The sequence below is a fragment of the Photinus pyralis genome, unplaced genomic scaffold (genome assembly GCF_008802855.1).
Source record: "Photinus pyralis isolate 1611_PpyrPB1 unplaced genomic scaffold, Ppyr1.3 Ppyr1.4_LG1, whole genome shotgun sequence".
Classification (NCBI taxonomy): Eukaryota; Metazoa; Arthropoda; class Insecta; order Coleoptera; family Lampyridae; genus Photinus; species Photinus pyralis.
In genome coordinates, this window is record NW_022170249.1 from 64637316 (window position 1) to 64657673 (window position 20358).

The following is a 20358-nucleotide window of genomic DNA, read 5'->3' on the forward strand; positions in this document are numbered from 1 at the left end:
TGATTATAAGCAAACGTCAAGTGACATTTCCATGGCAATCGTGAAATTTTGAACACCCAGCCCACTTAATTAAACATGTATTCGAGTATAACGTCAATATGACTTCATTGTATTTCCTATTTTTAAATTATACTGCAGGTATAATAAAAAATACTATAAGATACACGTGTATAATTGGTCTTTAAAGCACTTGCAACGTTGCGCGTGCTTTAAAGACTTGATTATACACTTGTATCTTAATATACTATATTTAAACAATGGGCCGTATGAATAAAAGTAAGCAAATGCTTATACTTGCAAAACTCAAAGTAAATACTCGTAACTGCCCCTTCATACTGGTCTGTTTAGCATGGTTTAGCAGCGCTGCACTGCGTCCTGTCCTGCTGCTTAGCAGCGCTGCTAAGTCGCCCAGTGCGAAGGAGCACTTACGAGTATTTACTTTGAATTTTGCAAGTATAAGCATTTGCTTACTTTTATTCATACGGGCCAATAACTTCGTTTATTTTAATAAAAACCGGGACAGCGCGTACGCAGTCCCGACTACCAAAAATTACGCGCCCGAGTTATCCACATTAGGGATAATCGCAGGTTTCAGCCCGATCGTAGTGCAATGAAAGGGCCTCATCCTGGGGGAACCGCCTTATTGATCACGGTAACCCCTACGCCAGGTAAGTATGCTTTGTCAGCATTTTGCTCGATGTCATATTCAATATACAACGGAACATCAAGTGTCTAAATTGTTAGTGGCGCCACCATCCGTTAAATCCGAGAACCATTTGATAGTCTTGAATTACAGTCTACCAAAGATCATGAGAAGAACCATGAAAATGGAAAGAACCCATAAATAAAACACTTTTGTTTATGACTTATGAGTGAGAAGAACCACTGATCTATTAAGTAGCGGTCAGTCGTAAGAACGTGGTAGCATTTATCCATCCCCAAAGCTGCGAAATTCGTATACAATTGTATTTTATTAGTTACAATATCTAATGACTCACTAGTAATTACTATTTGTGTAATGTAATCAGTTATCAGGACTAAATAGTTTTTTTGCGCGATCGGTCATTTCTGACTATTTACCATGGGTGTTTCCATGACAGTACGTAGAATTTACCAGTTGCTATGATTACGACGACGTCAAAATTACTTACCGATCTAAAAACAGAACAGCAAAAATTCTTACCGACGCCTTTTTAAAAATCAACAGTCTTACATTACATTTAATCTTTAATTATTGTTAGGTACATTAAACGTACAATTTGTGCTGTTGTTTCCTATAGCAAGACGCTCATAAAGTCATAAAGGAAGTACAAAGCTAGTAAACTACATCAGACACATGCACATTTTTATGAAATTATTAATTTCAATTTTGACAAATAAACTGGTTACCTAGTGATTGACACCATACCACTTCGATCATTTCGATTTATTCTGCTCGTTAATTTCTTAGTGCATATTTATATTGGTTGCATAATTTTAATTTCGATCGCGCAAAAAATGTTATAAGCACGTCGAACGGTAAGGGTTACCGTTCTCAGACAATAATTGGAGTCGTCGCTTCGCTCCTCCTCCAAACAATTGTCTTCGAACGGTAAAAATCCCTTACCGTTCTCCATACTTAATATACTATAAAATACCTACTGTAATCGTGTTGTAATTTAATTACCTTTCTCAGAGGTAATCGTAATTATTAATCATTATTGTAATCGTTAATACTAAAGTAACCAGCTGTTAACTTTTTTTGATTATATAAGTTTATGTTCAAAGCTGTTTACAAATTGGCATAATTAAACTATACCGGGTGGCGTATTTACATTCTGTACCATTATACAGATAAACGTCATTCTGTCTGCATTCTGTAACGTAGTAGGAATTGAAGTTGTACTTGACATAGGCGAACAACAACTAAAACACAAGGTGTTGCATATGCTCCACTACGTTGTATACTGCCGTAGACGTAGAAATTTTTCAGAGTACCTACACAATGCCAATTTTAACTCCGCATTTTTAGCGCATTTTCCAACGAAGTTGGGTTGGGTGCGCTATTGCAGCCACTTTCTCTGTCCGTCCGTCTGTCCGAGGCCTTAACTACTCCTACAGTTTTCAAGATATTTTGTTCGTTCTTTTTGCATTCGATAACGTATCGCTCTGGCACCTGAGTCAAGGAAAATCTTGACGATTGAACTGCGCATGCGCAGGCTGCGCAATGTTAACTTTTTTATTTATTGATATATTTTGTTGAAATTTTAATCACAGATTCTTGTAGTAAAGGCAAATATATCGCATATAGTAAAAATCAGATGTGCGCATGCGCAGACCGCGCAATGCCAACTTTCTTATTTATGGAGATATTTCTTTGAAATTTTAACCAAAGATGCTTATAGTAAAAGCAAACGTATTACATATTGTAAATATCAGATTAATAAGCGCATGCGCAAGACGCGCAATATCAACTGCGCAGTAAGTGTCAACTCCCTTGTTTATGAAGATATTTCTTTAACATTTTAACCATAGATGCCTCTAGTAATGAAAAACATAGCGCACATAGGTATGGCCTTTGTGGAAGTATTGATCAATTTATGGAAAATGCACTGAAGTTACTCGCCTTAGGGCGAAAACCTTTTTACTTGTTGGTGGATGTGGGCGGAGATTTGTTAAACACCAGTTACACCCTCAAAATTATAGTGACATTAATATGGAGTTCAAATTGACATTTGTACCTACTCTGAAAAATCTCTACGGCGATATACAACGTAGTGGAACATATGCAACAACACCTTGTATTTTGGGGGCAATTAAAATGTGAAAAACGTTTTTTCAGATCGTTGCTCTCCATGTTAACTTCCAGGGTTTTTTATAAATTAATGACACCAATCAAAAGATTTTTTTTCTCATCTAATGATATACGGATTAGTTCATTTTCAGGTATATTTCTCATTATTTTATCAAAAATTCGGCAATAAATCTAATTTGCCCAATCATGGAAATTGAAATAGCTTTCGACACAGAGGGAATGGGAATGCACGGAAAACAAATATCGCGTACTAGAGTAACTATTTTCGCTGTAAACTTTGTTTATTATAAATACTTTAGTATCATCAGTGAAATACACGAACTTATATCTTAATTTATAAGTTCGTGGTGAAACACGTTTTACAAAAAAAGTTGTGAATCGGCACACCTATGCATGATAAAAGCGCATTTTTGGTAATACAGATCAGTATTTTATTAGTAAAGTCATTGAATAAAATGTGGTTTTGATTCAATGGTACGACCTCACAAGCACGAGCCGTTGCGTAGCGTGGGCCATTGTTTGTGTTGTTGTGATCGCCCAGCGCTGCATCATAATTTGCCGTCCCTTTGACGGAATAAAAATAATGATGTCGATGTTCAATCATATGAAAGAACTGAGCGAAAAATATTTATTTCAAAACCATGTACCTAGTGTGTAACCTGTGTTCTGAGTGTTCAAACCACGGGGGGGTTGACGGCGTGTGAAGTGTCACGCCTGGAGTGTAAAGTGTTGCGCCACACGCCGTTTGATGAGGGCGGCGCGACGAGTTTCGCGTGGCGTGTCCTATCGCATCGATAGGTGACAAACTTTGTATACTCCAAAGCAAACACGACGCGAGGTCTTCGACTATACGCCGAACATTGGCTCGTCACTCCGCACGCCACACTCCAGAACCCATATACGGAACGATCCGTCATCACGATCGATTTGAAGCGATATCGTGACGATAGATCGCACAAAGCTTACCACACACACACGAAACGATTGGTCGTTACGATCGATCGGTTACAACCGAACCATCGTGATTAAATAATTTAATACGTCATACGTGCCCTGTCGAATCGTTGATCGCAATGAGCCATACACTGTCGATTCATCGTTACGATATTCACGATTGTATGCGTTTTTGTTGCGATGTCTGATATCCCATTCGATGAAGTAAATCGTTAACGATCTTGACATACACTATCGATTCATCGTTTCGATCGGTCTGAAACGACGGATCGAACAGATCGATCATACCGTGTATGGGGCCTTTTATGGTGCTCATGGTAGACGGACAGCAAACAAAGTAGAATCATTGAAACCAAATAACCACAAAAGTGTTACAAGCCCCAAGCAAATAGGTGGTGCATGAGGGGACAAGGGAAATCCAATTTCGGGCGTGTCAGAGCTCGAAGCTTTCTTAAAAGGAACACAGGGCATCGTGCACGGTACAGCTTAGAGCTCCTCTTTCACTCAAATGGAAAGCAGTAAATGTATGCAAGTGGATAACAAATTTTTTCACTGACCGCACAAAATATTTTTCCCGCATGCGGTACGGACAGAAAGCGGTTCCTTTTCAAACGCAGCCCGCGTGTCACTTGATGGATACATACAAACAACCAGGTCATTTTGCCGCCCGCCTAATGGTGGTGAAAGGCCCCAGAGTGGTCCGCCGTAACTAATAACATTGATTGTATAATCAATGCTAATAACATTGTATAAATGCTAATAAACACATTCATTTGTTGCACCACACTGTATATTGATACCACCTGGTCGATTTACCGTAATTGCCTAACGGCAGTGTGATGATTTTGTCAAAAATTAAACTTTCCATCTGTCATTTGTTTTTGCGTACTTTTACTTTTTAAATGTGATGTGAGTTCAAGAGATCCAAGTGTCAAATCAAACTTTATTACTATTTTTATTAACTTTTAAAATGAGAATTTATTTAATGTTTAATGGTATTAGTTATTAATGATGACTTCAACTAATTCCGACATCAATGAGACTCCCGTCCTGAGAAGTTCAAACCCAAACCCCGCAATTCCACAAATTGGATCCTCAAGGAACGTGCCCGTTTTACCACCGAAGCCCGTAACTGGAAATTACTCTTTACCGATTAGCAATTATGGTCATATGCCGTATTCTGGTAAATACTTTATTAATATGATTTTTATTTGTTAATGTGACTGTAGGTTATGGGTATGGAAGTGGTTACAGTTCGATGGGCTACCAAAGCCCGATGTATAATTCCTATGGTTATGGAAACTCCTATGGCTATGGAAATCATGGAATGTATGGTTTAGATAATTATTCCAGTTATGGACCAAGAGATGATTCAGAACGAAGGTAGGTGTCATGTTTACTTGCATATCTATACCTACAAACAACCCTCTTATGTAGTTCATGTACCGTGCAACAACAATTTCGCATATGTGAAAAAAACATGATAAATTTTATTCATTTCGGTTCAGTACTATTTAGGTACATTCATAAAGAGTTTCAGACCATCGACAATAAATAGCTATGTATTTATATAAAGAATGAGACAACCGGCAAGTCTGTATCTTTGTGTTATTTAGTCGAAAGTGAGCTGTTTTAAAAGAGAAGTTGGGCATAGATGAATTTACTTCATTCTCCACATTTTTTAAAGTGTCTCAAATTATAGAGACATAGGTATTAGGGAGTATACAGGGTGTTCTCATCATACGGTCAGTTTCAAACAAAATTGTATAGCTCGTAGGTTCTTAATAAAGTTAGCGATTTTTATTTATTATGTCACCGGTTTACATGTGTATGATGTGATGACCATTTAATGGCTTAGGAAAGTTGATTGCGTCAGTCTGTATGTGCCTAAAACAGCTAAGAATTAAGCACAATGATCTCATTTCGAAGTGAATTTTTTTTCTATTGTCAATGAAATTCTTTTAGGGGCTAGATTAATAGTTAGTCCAATTTTTCCAGCGTTGGAATTCTATTTCAAAATGTACAAAAATTGTAAGCATGTAAAAATAAACTGTTGTTTTTAGCGCATTTTTTAAGAATTAAAAAAAATGTGCTATTGTTTGCGGTTTGTTCGTCCGTCCGTTCGGACCCACTTCTGCCGTTTTGAACTACTTCTAGGGGAATGGTCTTAAGAGTCCTGGAATTTTTTGCAGTAGGGAGCCTATACTTTGAAGGTGTGCCAGATGGCCATTAAACTTCGCTGTCTAAAAGGGGGACCTCCCCACGAATTATTTCCTGAGATGTTGTTTTTGAAAGTAAAACGTGCATAACTTTTAGATACGGCAACAAATTGGTCTCAGATTTTGCATACGCATTCCTTTAGTGGTGGCAAGTTAAACTTTAGAAAATGGCGGGGGGGGGAACACATGTTCTACTTTTCATGGTATTCTAATGAAAGGTGTTAACGAAAGGAATCGTTTTCTACCAACTACTGCCCTTCTTTCTGTCCTTTTATAAAAGTACGTGGGGAGGGGGGGGGGACTAGTTGTATCCTTCATGGTACTCTAATGAAAGGTATCAACGAAAGGAATTAATTTCTAGCAACCATAGCCCTCCTCCTCGACCTCTTATCGTGATCGGGTATATTCCCTTATATCTCAAGAACGGATTGTCGGAAGAGGGTACTCGCAAAGGGCGATTGAGACGTCTGCAAGAAATATATCCTTTGGTGATGTCAAAACAAAAGCTATTTCGGTTAAAAAATGTGCTTTAACTTATACTTGTTTATACATGTCGAGGTTTTACTCAGCGCCCCTCCAAATAGAAAGCCCACCAGCCGCCACTGCTTATATGTAAATGTGTTTTCTGCCTGATTTGAGATCTTTAAAACATGATTCTCGAGGTGACTATTGTTTTATACAGGGTGAGCGATTAGTACGTGGGTGGAAGATTGTACGTTTATGAACACATACATTAATAATTCATTGTTGGGGGATGTTGAAGGATCTTTAAGACTTAAAGATATTTTAAACGGCATTATACAGGGTGATTTATATCGAAGTTGCATTTTTTTAATAGAACTCCCTGTAGATTATTGCCTATTTGAATTCCTTGGTCAATTTTAGTGTGACTATACAGGGTGTTACATGACCGCATGTAAAAAAAAAATTGGATGTTGGAGGGGATCAAGACAAGCACTTTTGCCAAATAAACCGAGGGTCCAACGTGTTTCGTTTGGGAGCCACCCCCAAAGAAGTGGTCAAATTTGGATTTCTTCTTTCCTTTTTATTCTAAACCATAAGAGTTACAAAGATGGGTGACACGTCGTTGAATAGGTTTTCGGTTAAGCGGAGGTTTACCTCCTGACGGTTTGGCATCTTGCCTTTATGATGAAAACAAATTGATAAAACTTAGAGAATAGCAATTTTGATTGAAATGCGCTAAAAACTCATTAAAATAAACCTGTAAAACTGTATTCAACAGTTCCTTTCACAGTTATCAAAGAGTGATCTTGCGTGCTCCAATCGACTGTAGGCCTACCCCAGTTGTTTACTATTATGTAGGTGTAGGAGTACATTGCATATTGCAGTGATGCAATTTTTTACGAACTGCGCCCTGTGCGTCAGTATCTCTTTCTCATTCCCAGATGAAGAATTGCAGTAGAAATGTTTTTTCAAATTTTCAAAAAACACGTTTGTACGCAGTATCGTCCTGTTCAGACTGTATTTCCAAAATTCCAGAATTTTTCGCACCTCCGTTAAGGGGGTCACAAACCTTTCAATATCAGTACTGCTAATTTTACAAATTCCTTCTTCCATATTTTTAAATCTAGCAGTTAACCATCGGATTATTTTTTAATATATTGCTTCACATTGACCTAATACCAAAAAAATATTTTTTTACTGGAAAAAAGTGTGCAATGCTGTTGAACATTGTTAATTGGGGAGACAAAATGTACGTTAACCTAAAAAGGCCTGAATGTATAAATAGTATTTTTGTTGCGCCAAACTTCTTCCGTAACTTTCTTATTTTTAATTTAATGTATGCTTTTATATCTGCATAAATTACATTCCAACACATGTCTGTGGATAGTAACAGGTACCACTTTTAAAAGTAGTGTTGCAACTTGTGCGTGGGCAAAAGCAATGTAAGTGTACCCTTTTTATTAATTTAGTTATTATTTTCAAATTCATTATAGTATTTTGTAGCAGAAGTCTGTTAATTTAGATCTTTTGGACTTAAAATTTTAACACTCGGCGGTACCGCTTTTTACTCACCTTTATTTGCGGTAGCATCCGTATAGCTTACATGATTTTTCTCTACCAGCGGCGTACTGTCGTACGGTTTGGTTTATCAATACCCATAGTTTTTTTCCTAAGTAAATTGTATTTATTTATTATATTTGTATTCGTGATCTTTTTGTGCTTTCTAGAAGTGAATTAACGACAAATCAATTGCAGTGTGTTACAGAATGTTTTGGGTTTAAGCTTTTGTTTATGGAGTCTCTACCCGCAGTTTACGTATTGACTGAATTATTTACTAAAGAGATTATTATATTCGATTAGATTATTTTTCAAATTTGACAATGTAAATGTGGCAAAGATTTTTTAAGTTGCTACTGTGGTAGTAAACCCCTATCACTTGAAGTTTTTTTAAAAAGTGTCACTGTATTTGTTTAAATGAATGAAATAGGTACCTAGTATTGATTGGTCATTATGTCAGAAGACTTTGTTGTGAGTCTTCAAGGACAATTACAGCTAACTGGATGTGAGTTGAGACACAATACAATACATAAAGCTTGAAGTTGGATAATCCACAATCAGATTCCCATTCATTCTATTCTATTCTACTCATAAGAGAAGCCCGACCAGACAGCACTTAGACACAGCAAAGGCCCATTGTGCCTCCTTTTCTTTCGCAACTAGGTTCAGAGCCCACTCGTCGCAATAAAGGATAGAATCCCATAGCCTAAGTTGCTTCACCCTGCCTAATTTCAGATAACTGTCGCCAAGGAGTTGATATATGTCTCTGACCAAAGCGTCACAGTGACAGACCACATGCTTGATAGAGAAATCATCATCAACTGCATTTTTTATATGCCCCACTACGCGGTAAAATTGCGTGGTTAAAATTCCAACAATAGATGGAGCTATCTATTAAATTGCTTTGAAAAGTTACAGGGATCTTTCAAGAAATAATAAGCCCTAAACACTGATAATGTTTTGTAGTGAAGAAAATAAATGTTAACGGAGAGGCTACTGCCTCACTTACCTACCTGTTCAAGGGCTCCCTGCATGAGCTCTTTCACGGTGCGTGGAAACTTTCCAGTTATGACGATCGCCGCGTATCCTTGTGTATACGGCAGAAAATTGTTAAAATTACAGTTTTTATAATTACTGGAACTGTAGAAATGTGTTTTCATATGAAAAAAATTGGTAGGACACAAATAGCCTCAACAATATACAAATGTCTGCAAATGTGTACCTAAAACTATTTGATCTGGAAGTGACGCACAAAATATTTATCTCTCAAGTTTATTTTAAGATACCTGATACACACATAATGTGAACAAAGTCTAGTTTGCAAATACTTTACATCATATTATTATTGGCCGATCAATCCATACACAATCGCAATAGCTCTATCATACTGTACCTACGCTCAACATTATAAGTAAGGAAGAAATACAACAGATTATTTCATCCGTTACAAGCAATACTTCCATTAAAATTCCACGACGAGTTGCAAACGAAAGACATAATGGTTCAAAATAAATTGTTTATCGTTCGGATTATTAACATCGGTTAGAGTAAACTAAAATTTAATCTGCATCATGCATAATTTCTAGTTTCTACCCTCTTCACCTAATAGTCAAATGTATGAAGGTGCATAGCATCTATTCAAGTGGATATCGGTCTAAATGTTTTTCTAGAGCCGTATTTCCCAAATTATGAGTCGCGACCCCCGAACGAATATTGAATTGGCCCTACCGGGCGATTCGCCACTAGAGAATCTGAGCATTACCAATATGTATGCCCTCTTTTCTCTAAGACAGCTAAAAGGTGAGTTTCAAGACTGGAAATGTTTATTAAATGGGTCGGAGTGCAATCAACTTTGAGAACCACTGATCTAGAGTATGATTCAACAAAGTATAAATGTGGTTTCAACTTTTTTATAATAAATGTCGATGTTTGTAAACAAATAATGCATCGATTATATTGTTATCTCTATATTGTTGATGTTTAGTTCTCACTATCTTTGTACCTTAATAGTCATTTGAAATGGAATTCATCGTTGATTGTACAGAATATCGTGATTTTAAGGCTTTGTAAGTATTTATTACAAGTTTTAAGAGTGTTTAATATGAGCACCATTTGGTACATAGTGTCCAGTCCAAATTTAGTTCTAGTGGTTAGTGAGGTGGCGTGCCATCAGGCTGTCAAATTAAAGTCAGTAGATAAAATGTGGCCCCAAATATAAAATATATCAAAAGCCTTCGGTGCCCTTCTATGACATAAGTGTATAAACATAAGCAGACAAAAATATGCATGCACTTGCACTATTTGGTTTGAGTTTTTAGAAGTTTGAGTGATAAATGTTCTTACCTAATTTAATAGTTACTCAGTTACTGTGCTTTATTTGTTTAGCAGATTATAGTAATAGCACAGATATACGCAAACAACAGATTGCTAACCTTACGCATTTCATGGGTAGCACAAGTATACTATTTAGGTATACTTAAAAGTGCCCTCTATTGAGCAACAGTATAAACTGTGTCCAAGATAAGGATGTCTATTACAGGGATCTCTGAAATCATAGAAGATACGACCATGGTCAAATTAGAGAAAAGCTGCGCAATTAAAAAGTTATTATCATGCTTTAAAGAAACCTGGAAAATTCCGATTACTTCCGAAGATATGCCAGAAAAACCGAAATTTGCCGATATCGTTTTTGTTTCTGATGAAGAGATGCAAAAAAATAAAACACACTTTCTCATTGCATTGGAAAATATGTCCAATAGGGATTCTCAAAACAACAAACACAAAAGCAAAAGTACTACTTCAGTCCCACGGTATATAATATTTATATACTATTGTATATAAACTGGAGGGAACGTAGAAATAAATCACTTTTAACACAAAAGTCATTAGTGATTCTACGTGAGCACTGGGTTTCCAAGTCTACAACCTTGGTGCATGCGATTGTACCCCCATTTGCTCAGACTAAATAATATTGAGAGCCATCTTGAAGCTTACAAACTAGTGATTAGTATTGAAAAAATCCATAACCATAATTAAATGTACCATTGGTAGACTAGACAAATGGGCTTTATATAGCCTTGTTCACACATTATACATTGAAATTAAAACAGAAGGTAACTACTAACTTATGTAATACATACAAAAATATAAATACAATCTACGCTGCTGCGTTAGAAAAGCACGTGCCGTTATGCAACAGACTCAGCAGCGGACAGGTCGTCGGAGACCTTGACGTATCATGCGAGGGGAGTATTTTTAAACTCTTATATTTCAAAAATTACTGATCGGAATGGTTTCAAATTTTCTGTGGTAAATACTTGTGAGCAGTGTCGTGGTCGACGTAAGAAACGGACAGAGTGCATTGGGCCACTGTATCACACTTTATCTAGTGGAATCTTAATAAATAGATGTGCATGCCAATGTTTAAATTCAGATTAATAAAAAGAGGATCAACACGTAGTCAAAGAAAATAATATCAAAACAGGCTTCCGCTGTAAACACCGGGGCTATAATCGTTAAATCAATATCAAGCAAATGTAATAATAGTACGGTGCAATTAGTCGAAAAAACGGCTTAACCTCAACATCCAAAGTAAAAGTTTCCCATCAACTGCAAATTGTTGTATACAGTCCACATATTGTTTGGTAAAAAGTTACACCATTTTAAGCGTCGGGTTTGAATGGGAGGAGGGAGGAAAGTTGGTAAATTAGTAGTTTTTGGAGTTTTTCTTAAATATTTAGAAAAGTATGGGATTTGGCGAGAAAAGTATGATATCCAAAAATAATCTACATTAAATTGCGAATAAAAATGGTCTGGTGTATAATCTTGCTGAAGTGAACGATTCCAGAGTTACAGAGATTGTAAAAGTAGACATTTTACGTATTTTTTTGATTTTTTGGAAAAATGAAATTATGTTTGAAGTAAAAAACACTGAAGATCTGGTTTGTTTTCGTTACTAGTGTTAGTTGCAGGCTATTTCAAAGCATCCAATACATTCACTGTTCAAGCTGGCTGCGCTTCTCCAAACTTCGGCAGCTACCAGGCAGAACATTCATTAGAACCTACCATTAGATGTAACAGTGGCTGCATGAACTCGCTGAAGTGGGCATGGAAGATTGTCGAACACCTGAGAACAATAACAACACATCCTGCAACTCTCCAGGAATTACTGTCCCTCATAGTGGAAGTCTGTTTAAAAAATGGCCCCCCTTGAGAAGGTGGTAAGTTTTCATTCCTTCAAGGACTTATCAAGTAACATACCACCGGTCACTAAAGCGCAATTTGTTTTAACAAAAAAATTAATTTCCTTAGTGATAATCCCATTTTTTTCCAAAAGAATCTAAAAAAAATGATGAAAAATTTCTACTGTTACACCCTCCGTAAGTCTGGAACGGTTCAATTTAGCAAGATTATATACGAGGGCATTTTTGTTCGCAATTTACTGTAGATTATTTTTGTATACGGCACTTTTCGCACTAAACCACATAGTTTTCTAAATATGTCAGAAAAACGAATCAAAACTACTAATTTTCTAACTTTCCTCCCCCCTCCCACCCAAACCCGACGCTTAAAATGGTGTAACTTTCTACCCAACAATATGTGGACTGTATAGAACAATTTGCAGTTGGAGGAAAACTTTTACTTTGGATGTTCAGGTTTGGGTCTAATTGCACTGTACTACAATTACAATTCGATCATATTTAAAAATAGTATGTAATCAAACGTTAATCAAGGAGTCGACGAAAAATAAAAATTACCTTTGAATTCTGGTCGCAGCGGTCGTCTGAATTCAGAAGGCCGCGTCCTGCAAATCTGTGGCAAATAACACAAACAAATAGAAGGAGTAGTGAATAGCGCTGCACATAAAATATTGCGAAATAGCAATGCTGACATCTGACATAGAAGCAATCATTCAAATAACTCTAAACTAGCAAAAGCAAAATTTTGATCGACTATGGGTTATGCTTACAGTGCGAGTATAACAGGATAAACGTAACGTTCAATTGCACAAACGTCAGATTCAAAATTTAAAGCTAGCATATTGTACAGGGAAAAAAATGGCCATAATAATGCGTCATTTATTTCGAAATATCTTTTTAAATAACTTCAGTAAAAAATAAAAACGATTTTGCAAAATTTCGTTTTTTTTTTCAGTTTCAAAACTGCGTTTTGTTAAGCATCAAAATACGCAACTTTGCTAAATTAAATTACGTACCTATTTCTTACCTGTTCTTGAGATCCCCATGGTGGCCCTCGAATTTGAATCAGCCTGTATAGTGGATAACCGAATAGAAAATGTATCATTCGCACTCAAAAATTGGTATTAAAATGTAGATTTACTTAACAGGTTTTTATTTGATACTACAGTAGCGGCCAAAAATTTATCAAAATTTGATTTTTTTCATTGGGCTCGTTCATAAGACACAACAGTTATTATCGGTAACAGTTGGGGTTTTATGTCACCTTCCCTACTTTGACATGTGTAGCGCTACTAAAAATGGTCGACTGCTCCATAAAGAGCGTAAAAGTAGCGACGTAATTATCGTATCGGTAACTGTTCCACAACAGTTGTGTCTTATGAACGCGCCCATTGTAACACTAGCATTAACTATGGTTGGCAATAAAATATTATGTTATTTAGAGTGCTATGAAAAACAATTCGAGTCAGTCAGCCACTATTTGTTATAGGGATGTTTCATTTTTTTTTTAAATTATTTATTACCATTGATAATTCTATGGTAATACCATGAAAAGTTATTGCCGACAAACTATATTGTGATAAACTTATGGCCGCTACAGTCCGTTGTGATCTGCCAAATGGGTATTTTTTTAATACATTACATTAATACTTCTTACTTTTGCGCCGACAATAGACGGTGTATAATTTACATTTGAAAAAATTATTAGTATTTTATTTCCGACCTTGTGCGCCGTAATGGCGCCCAAACTGATGTGGGTATTTTGTGATATCTCTAATAAGAAATACAATTATACTCAATGAAACTTTTTTAAACTTCACTCTGTACAATAGCATTTTTAATACGACTCGTTTTTTTATTAATAAGCCATAGATGTTCTTAAGATATGTGGAAACATTCTCAGCAACTTATTAATGAACTTAAAAAAGAAGACCTTTGATTTCAATCATTCATAAGATCTCCCTATTTTGCTTTCAAATGTTTCAAGTTTTCATCATTATATATGAGCAAAATCTGCCTCTGAAATTATGCAGACCTTGTTTCTTTATTTCATTTTTGTGATCTTTGACCATGAAATGCACATAAATTTTGTATAGAATATTTGCTTAACATATAATCTTTAACAGAATATCGTCGGTAACTGATAACCTCACATTAACTTTTTATAATGGCCCTTATTTCCGAAACGTAAAAGAGTTAGTAGAGGTAAGCGACCTTTACTTCCTTTACAAACATTTAAGCATTAATGCAAAACAAAATCATGGAAATACTGGCAAGTGGTTGCAATACCAAAAGTACAGATATGCATGTAAAGTTTTTATAACTAGCTTATCATTTTTTATTACATAAATAACTTATATAGTTTGGAAGCAAATAAATGTTGTAATAAAAGCTTGATTTTATTGTTGTAATTGTTCATTTCCAGTTGAGATTTTGGTCTCTGACGTGTGAGCGGTCAAGAAACTAAAAAAAATAGGTACCTTGACCTTGTCGGTTGATATGTAGATATGGTAATGCATTGGTTAATTTAATTACTATCTGGGTTTTTGTTAATCGGAACTTTTTTAAATAATTTAATCTCACTGTGTCATTTTTTTAGGTTTATCCAATTCGCAGAAGAAAGTTCTAGGAATACATTCGCAAGTGTTGAAAGTGTGGTGCGCGCCGTGAGTAGTATATCAATGATGTTGGACAATACACTGTTTGCAATGACAAGCTCCTTCCGTGCCATACTGAGTGTAGCAGACAATTTTGGACGTTTACGAACCTTATTTGGTCATATATGGTATTCACTAAACATCTTCAGACTATTCAGGTGGCTGTATAGAAAGTTAATGGTACTTATGGGATATAAGGTGATGGATAACGCGGCAAATAAGGCGTGGAAGGAGGCTTACGTCAAAGATCCAAGCTCCAATCCAGCCGGCGGTGGATTTAACTGGCCCATTGTCGCCTTTTTTGGTGTGATTGTTTCTGCTCCATATTTGATCAGCAAATTCTTGTTACCAAAATGTGAAGGTAATAAAATAATTCCATTTGTTCCAAATGGGTAGGTAGATTAGCTACAAAGAGCGGTTACACTTTCAGAATCCTGTGTTATAACATACTGAATTGAAAAAATGATTGTTCCAAATTTTATACATATGAAATGGCAAACTAGAAACATGTGCTTATGTGACCAATTTTCACATCTTTGATCAGTTGCTTAAAAACATATTAAAATTGTACTATGCATGGCATTACCTAATCTTTTAATAACAATATTAATCTTTTGAACATTTTTGCATACTTCTTTAGTCTAGATTTTAAAAAATTATTTTTGATATAAAATGGGTTGTTCTGTAAGCCAAGTGTTATTATTGCTTAGTGTGATATTATTTCAAACAAGGGTGAAGTATCTCGCACAAGGTAAACATTGCGAATGATCGTAGAATGGTGGGTTTTGCTTATTTATACATTGCCATTAGAGGTACCTACACATATACTGATGTTCATATTTTGCCACCATTAGGAGGCAGTACAAGTGATTAAAATATATCATAGCTATATAACCTGATTAAGTACTACATGCTTAAGCCAAAACGTTAACATTGATCAACTAAATCTACGGGAAAAAATTAATAAGATGGCAACATTGGCCAAAAATCAAAAAGTGAATAGCGTTCAAATGACATCGAAACAGATAAAAATAAACAAGGTGTTTTATTTTAAAAAAGGTTACTTATTGACACCATAAAAATATGACACCCTGTACCTTCAAAAATAATTTCTATAGTTGACATTTGCATACACCGTTGTTTTATATTTGTTATGAGGTACGATATACGAAAGACTGACGCACTGTTGCAGGGCCTTGTATAGAAAATTTACATTTTTGGTCACTTAATTCCGCTTGTAAGATGGATGAATATGACGACGTACCTCTACTTCAATGGGCTGCTCAGTTAGCCACAGAACCAAGAATTGAAATAAAGGAGCTCATAGGAATAGATACCAATGTTGCCATGTGTGGCCCAGTTACTGAGAAGGAGATATTATCAAAAGTCAAAAGCACTAATCACACCACTGATGAAGGGAACGAAGACCAAGAAGAACTAACAATATGCGAGGCTATTAATAATATTCACTTTTGAAGAAGAGTTTAATTCTGATGTTATCCAAGAAATCTTGATGAAAATAACACATAAAAGATATTTGACTCGGATTAAGAAAAAAAAGACAAAAATAACAGATTACTTTAAAAAATGTACTGTAACTGTTGCAAATTATTTTTATTGTATACCAGATGTTAAATTTTAATAGGTTGAATGAGTAGGTTCTTATCTGTGAGGGTAGAGGAAGTGATCACTTTAACCGCAAGAGTAGATAAATTGAAACAGATGATTATGTATTCTAATGACATCTGTCATTCTTATTTCAAATGGGACACGGAGCACGATACAAAGTGACGTTCATAAAATATGAAAATGCTGTTTCTATGGAAACGACCGCGACGGCAAAACCTAAACTTGCTATTTTTCACGTCTTAATTAAATTCAGAATTGGATCCTGCTATAAAGTAAAGTTTTGTATTATACACGACGATAAAAGGGAAACTAACCATCTCGTGAAAGTTAATCACTCAATGGTTAAAATATTCCTTTATTGTCTGATATAATAAATAACTATTACACGGCCGGTTTTTAAACATACAGCACTGCTGGTATCGTACGCATATGCGGCATACCGTACGTGCACGGAACGTCCAGTTCGTACCGTCATCAACGCGACGGCGCTGCGGTCACACCTCTGTCCTTTCAATGCTTGTTATCTATCAACCGGATAGAATGGGTGAAAATGAAGAGTTTAATCTAGAAGTATTTATTGGTGAAGTCGAAAAGATATCATGTTTATAATGAATCAGTAAATGGGTGAAGCCAGTGTCACCTGTTCTGCTTTTAAGATTAATTTTTTTATAAATATAAGCACATTACGTGTTTTTTCTTGTCTTTATCACAGATGTGTGCATTAAATTGTATGTTGCCGGTTCGTTTACGCAACGGCGCCGTACATTTAAAGACCTGACGTGTGCATCAGGTCTTAATAGTCTTTTACATAGTCGGTAATAGCAGGAGTCTGGTAAAATGACAGCTGGTAGGAAAAGTCATAGAGTCCCTTCTCAGGAGGGGTTTTTGATGCGCTGCAGACTGGCGCCGCTGGTAGCGCAACATTGTTTTATGTACCACAATTTGCCAAGATGTGACAGCACTTATCAGTCACTGGGAACAACTATAAATGAAGAAACAAAGATACAATATGCATTCATATTAAGGATTCAAGTAATGTATGTAGGTATCTACTCCTCCAGGCATATCGCTTATAATGACAACCGGTTTCAATGTTTTTATATCCGATGTTGATTGTACATTGATGAATTTTTGGATTCGTCAAAACATTTTAGACATATTTCCTATACCTATCTTCAACTGTTTCGGGAATGTTAAGTGTTTTCGGATTTATTGCAATCATTAACATAAGAAAAAGAAAATACTGGATTACACAAATTCGCTTAACAGTTATTTCCTAGTCTTCAGGAATTTATCTAACTGCATGATAGTAGTTGTCAATGTTATAGTCATATAGTCACTTGCCCAAATTTACCTATTGAATAGGTGAGGTGAGACGGCGCAGCCGGAGAAAGTGCGCTTATGTCCCATCCTAGAGCAAGACATTGACTGACAGGTGGTAGTAATGCAACAGACCTCTGCTTCCACTTCCACAACTGGAATTTTTCCGGTCCACCTCGATTCTGCTATTTTATAAGGAAAGTATGCCGGAATTTCTCAAATATGACAAGGTGTGCTGTGCGCTTTATTTGATTGGGCGAACAGGACGACAGATGACGTGCGCCCCGGGCGGGGTTTGTCAGCTGAGCCAGCCGACAGACTTGCCGTGACTTGTTTGCCTTTATTTACTTTCATTCATCTCATTAGTTTGTCGCAACAATTCGTGTGTTTTATTTCATACCAAATTTTTATGACTAATTAAGTATTCTAGTGTTCATCAAATTATAATAGTATTTACACCTCCGCTCCTGCTTTCGCTTCTGCAAAAAATGTTTTATCTTCTGTCCGCTGCTGCTTCTGTTGTAACACTTCTGTTGCATCACCCATAGGCCTTACAAAGTTCGCTGGGTGTGCTAGTTTGATATACACACCAATTATTTAAAAAATTTCTTCATAACTAATGGAGATAATGGCTTGTGCGAGGATGTTTTTACTTACCCTGTATATTTTGTGTACAAAGTTCAAGCAATTGATGGTTGCTATAGATATGTATGAGGATAAGGAAGGAAATAGGAGGTAAAAATGACTATGAGATAGAGGCAATATATGTATCACTACAGTAAATAATTACAGATAAGATCAAGTAGCAGTGTATAAAATTCTTCAAATTTGAAATAGAACTTCTTTTGTCTACCTCCTCTTTCTCAAATCCGCAACTATTTGGAGCCATATGTGGAATAAAATTTTGGGGCAGATTGATTATCCCTTTAGAGTACAGGGCACAGTTTTTGTTTTTATTTATTGCTAACAGGACGATTTTTGCCAATTTTTTTGGAAAATTGAAAAATGTAATATAGTTTGCATTTTGTATGTCCAACCTGATCCACTGCTGCCTTGCGATCTCTTTTTCGCCATATTGAGGATAATCACAAGAGGAAAGTTATAGGTTTAGAGGTTATACTATGTGGTGGAAGTCGGAACAGGGTACTTTCAAAGTGAAAGTGGAAAATCACATTCAAAGTGTGACTTCAAGCGTGACAAAAAAAATCTTCAGAGTACACTTCTTCAAAATGACATGTGATATATGCACATTTGTGAATTCTTTTGCAATAAATAAGTTAAAGCGTTCCCTGACTTTATGTACACAGTATACATAGGAATATAAGTGGAATACAGTACATGGTATAGGAAAAATGACCCTGTCCCCTGCATTCACTTGAATGACTCATTTTTATTTTTGTGTATGTATGCAAAATATGTTCATCTTTCACCACATTTACAATTAGGGAAACAGAAATATATTTTAAACGTTCAATGAAAACATCACTATTTGCTTACTTATTTGATTGTTTCTATTTTCAGATCGTTACAATCCGGAAAAATGGAAAACGCCTGGCGTAAAAGTGAAAGCGGCCTTTGATTTTAGGGCCACATCACATAACGAACTTAGTTTAAGAGTCAACGACGAATTACTATTGGCGCCGACTTACATTCAGGAGGAGATGAAATTGACGAACACAGGTTGGGCGTTTGCCGTTGGTAACGGAAAAGCCGGATTGATACCGCTAAATTACATAGTTTTATCTAAACGAGTAAATAATGGGGGCGTATTAAAGAATAGCTATAATCACAATAATAATAATAATAATTTAAGTAAGTACAATGAGGAGTTACCTAGTATAGAAAGCAAAGTTCTTCCGAAAAATAACATTAAGAGGGTGAGTTTCGGTGAGAACCAAATAATTGAAAGTAATGGCACAGAAAGAATTGTTAAAATACCTGACGCCGATAACTCTGCATCTAATTGCAACGAAAGCGACGCCGTTGTGAACGGTATTGATAAGGCAAATGTAAATGGTACAGATGGTGAACTCGATGATGTGTTTGCCAATTTAAATTAAATGGCTGTAACTATTATCAGATCTGTTCTGTTATGTCAAATGTAATTATGCCAAACATATAAGACTGTTTCAGCTTTTTTTTTGTACTTTGTGGTTGTCCTTTAGTAGCAGTACTTTCAAAAGCAAATTTAATGTAGCTTGTGGATCCAGTAATAAAATTAAAACCGAAGTCGGCAGCAGATTATTATCAACAAAGAGAATCACAGTGTGACTGTTCATTAGCAATCTTATGTTCATAACCGAGCTCAAGTAAAATCACGTGTTACAATTACAAAGGTGATTAAAAAGAAGTGTTCCTTCTGTAAGTATAGTACTTTTTTACATACTTGGTATAGGGATTGATGAGTAGTGTTTCAATAAAAATTGTCAAACGGCTGAAAAAAATACAATTTAGTAAATGAGCAAACATTGTTTTCTTTTTAGTGTAATTTAGCTATTCATCTTGGTAACTAAACAGTCGTCTTGATATCAATTCCGTAAGTTATTTTAATTTCTTTTTACAGC

The 20358-nt window shown here is 35.8% G+C and overlaps 1 protein-coding gene and 1 non-coding gene across 2 annotated transcripts; one reads left to right on the forward strand and one right to left on the reverse strand.

The window, feature by feature from the left end:
* Positions 1-514: 514 nt before the first annotated feature.
* Positions 515-676, reverse strand: LOC116160736. Its single transcript, XR_004143321.1, has one exon. It is a non-coding gene; the product is annotated as a U1 spliceosomal RNA (small nuclear RNA).
* A 3948-nt stretch (positions 677-4624) lies between these two features.
* Positions 4625-20256, forward strand: LOC116171584 (probable peroxisomal membrane protein PEX13). The gene is made up of 4 exons (XM_031488511.1): positions 4625-4931; positions 4978-5131; positions 14788-15206; positions 19316-20256. The coding sequence occupies exons 1-4, from the start codon at positions 4757-4759 to the stop codon at positions 19852-19854; spliced, it is 1287 nt and encodes a 428-aa protein (XP_031344371.1). The 5' UTR covers positions 4625-4756; the 3' UTR covers positions 19855-20256.
* The last annotated feature ends 102 nt before the right edge of the window (positions 20257-20358 follow it).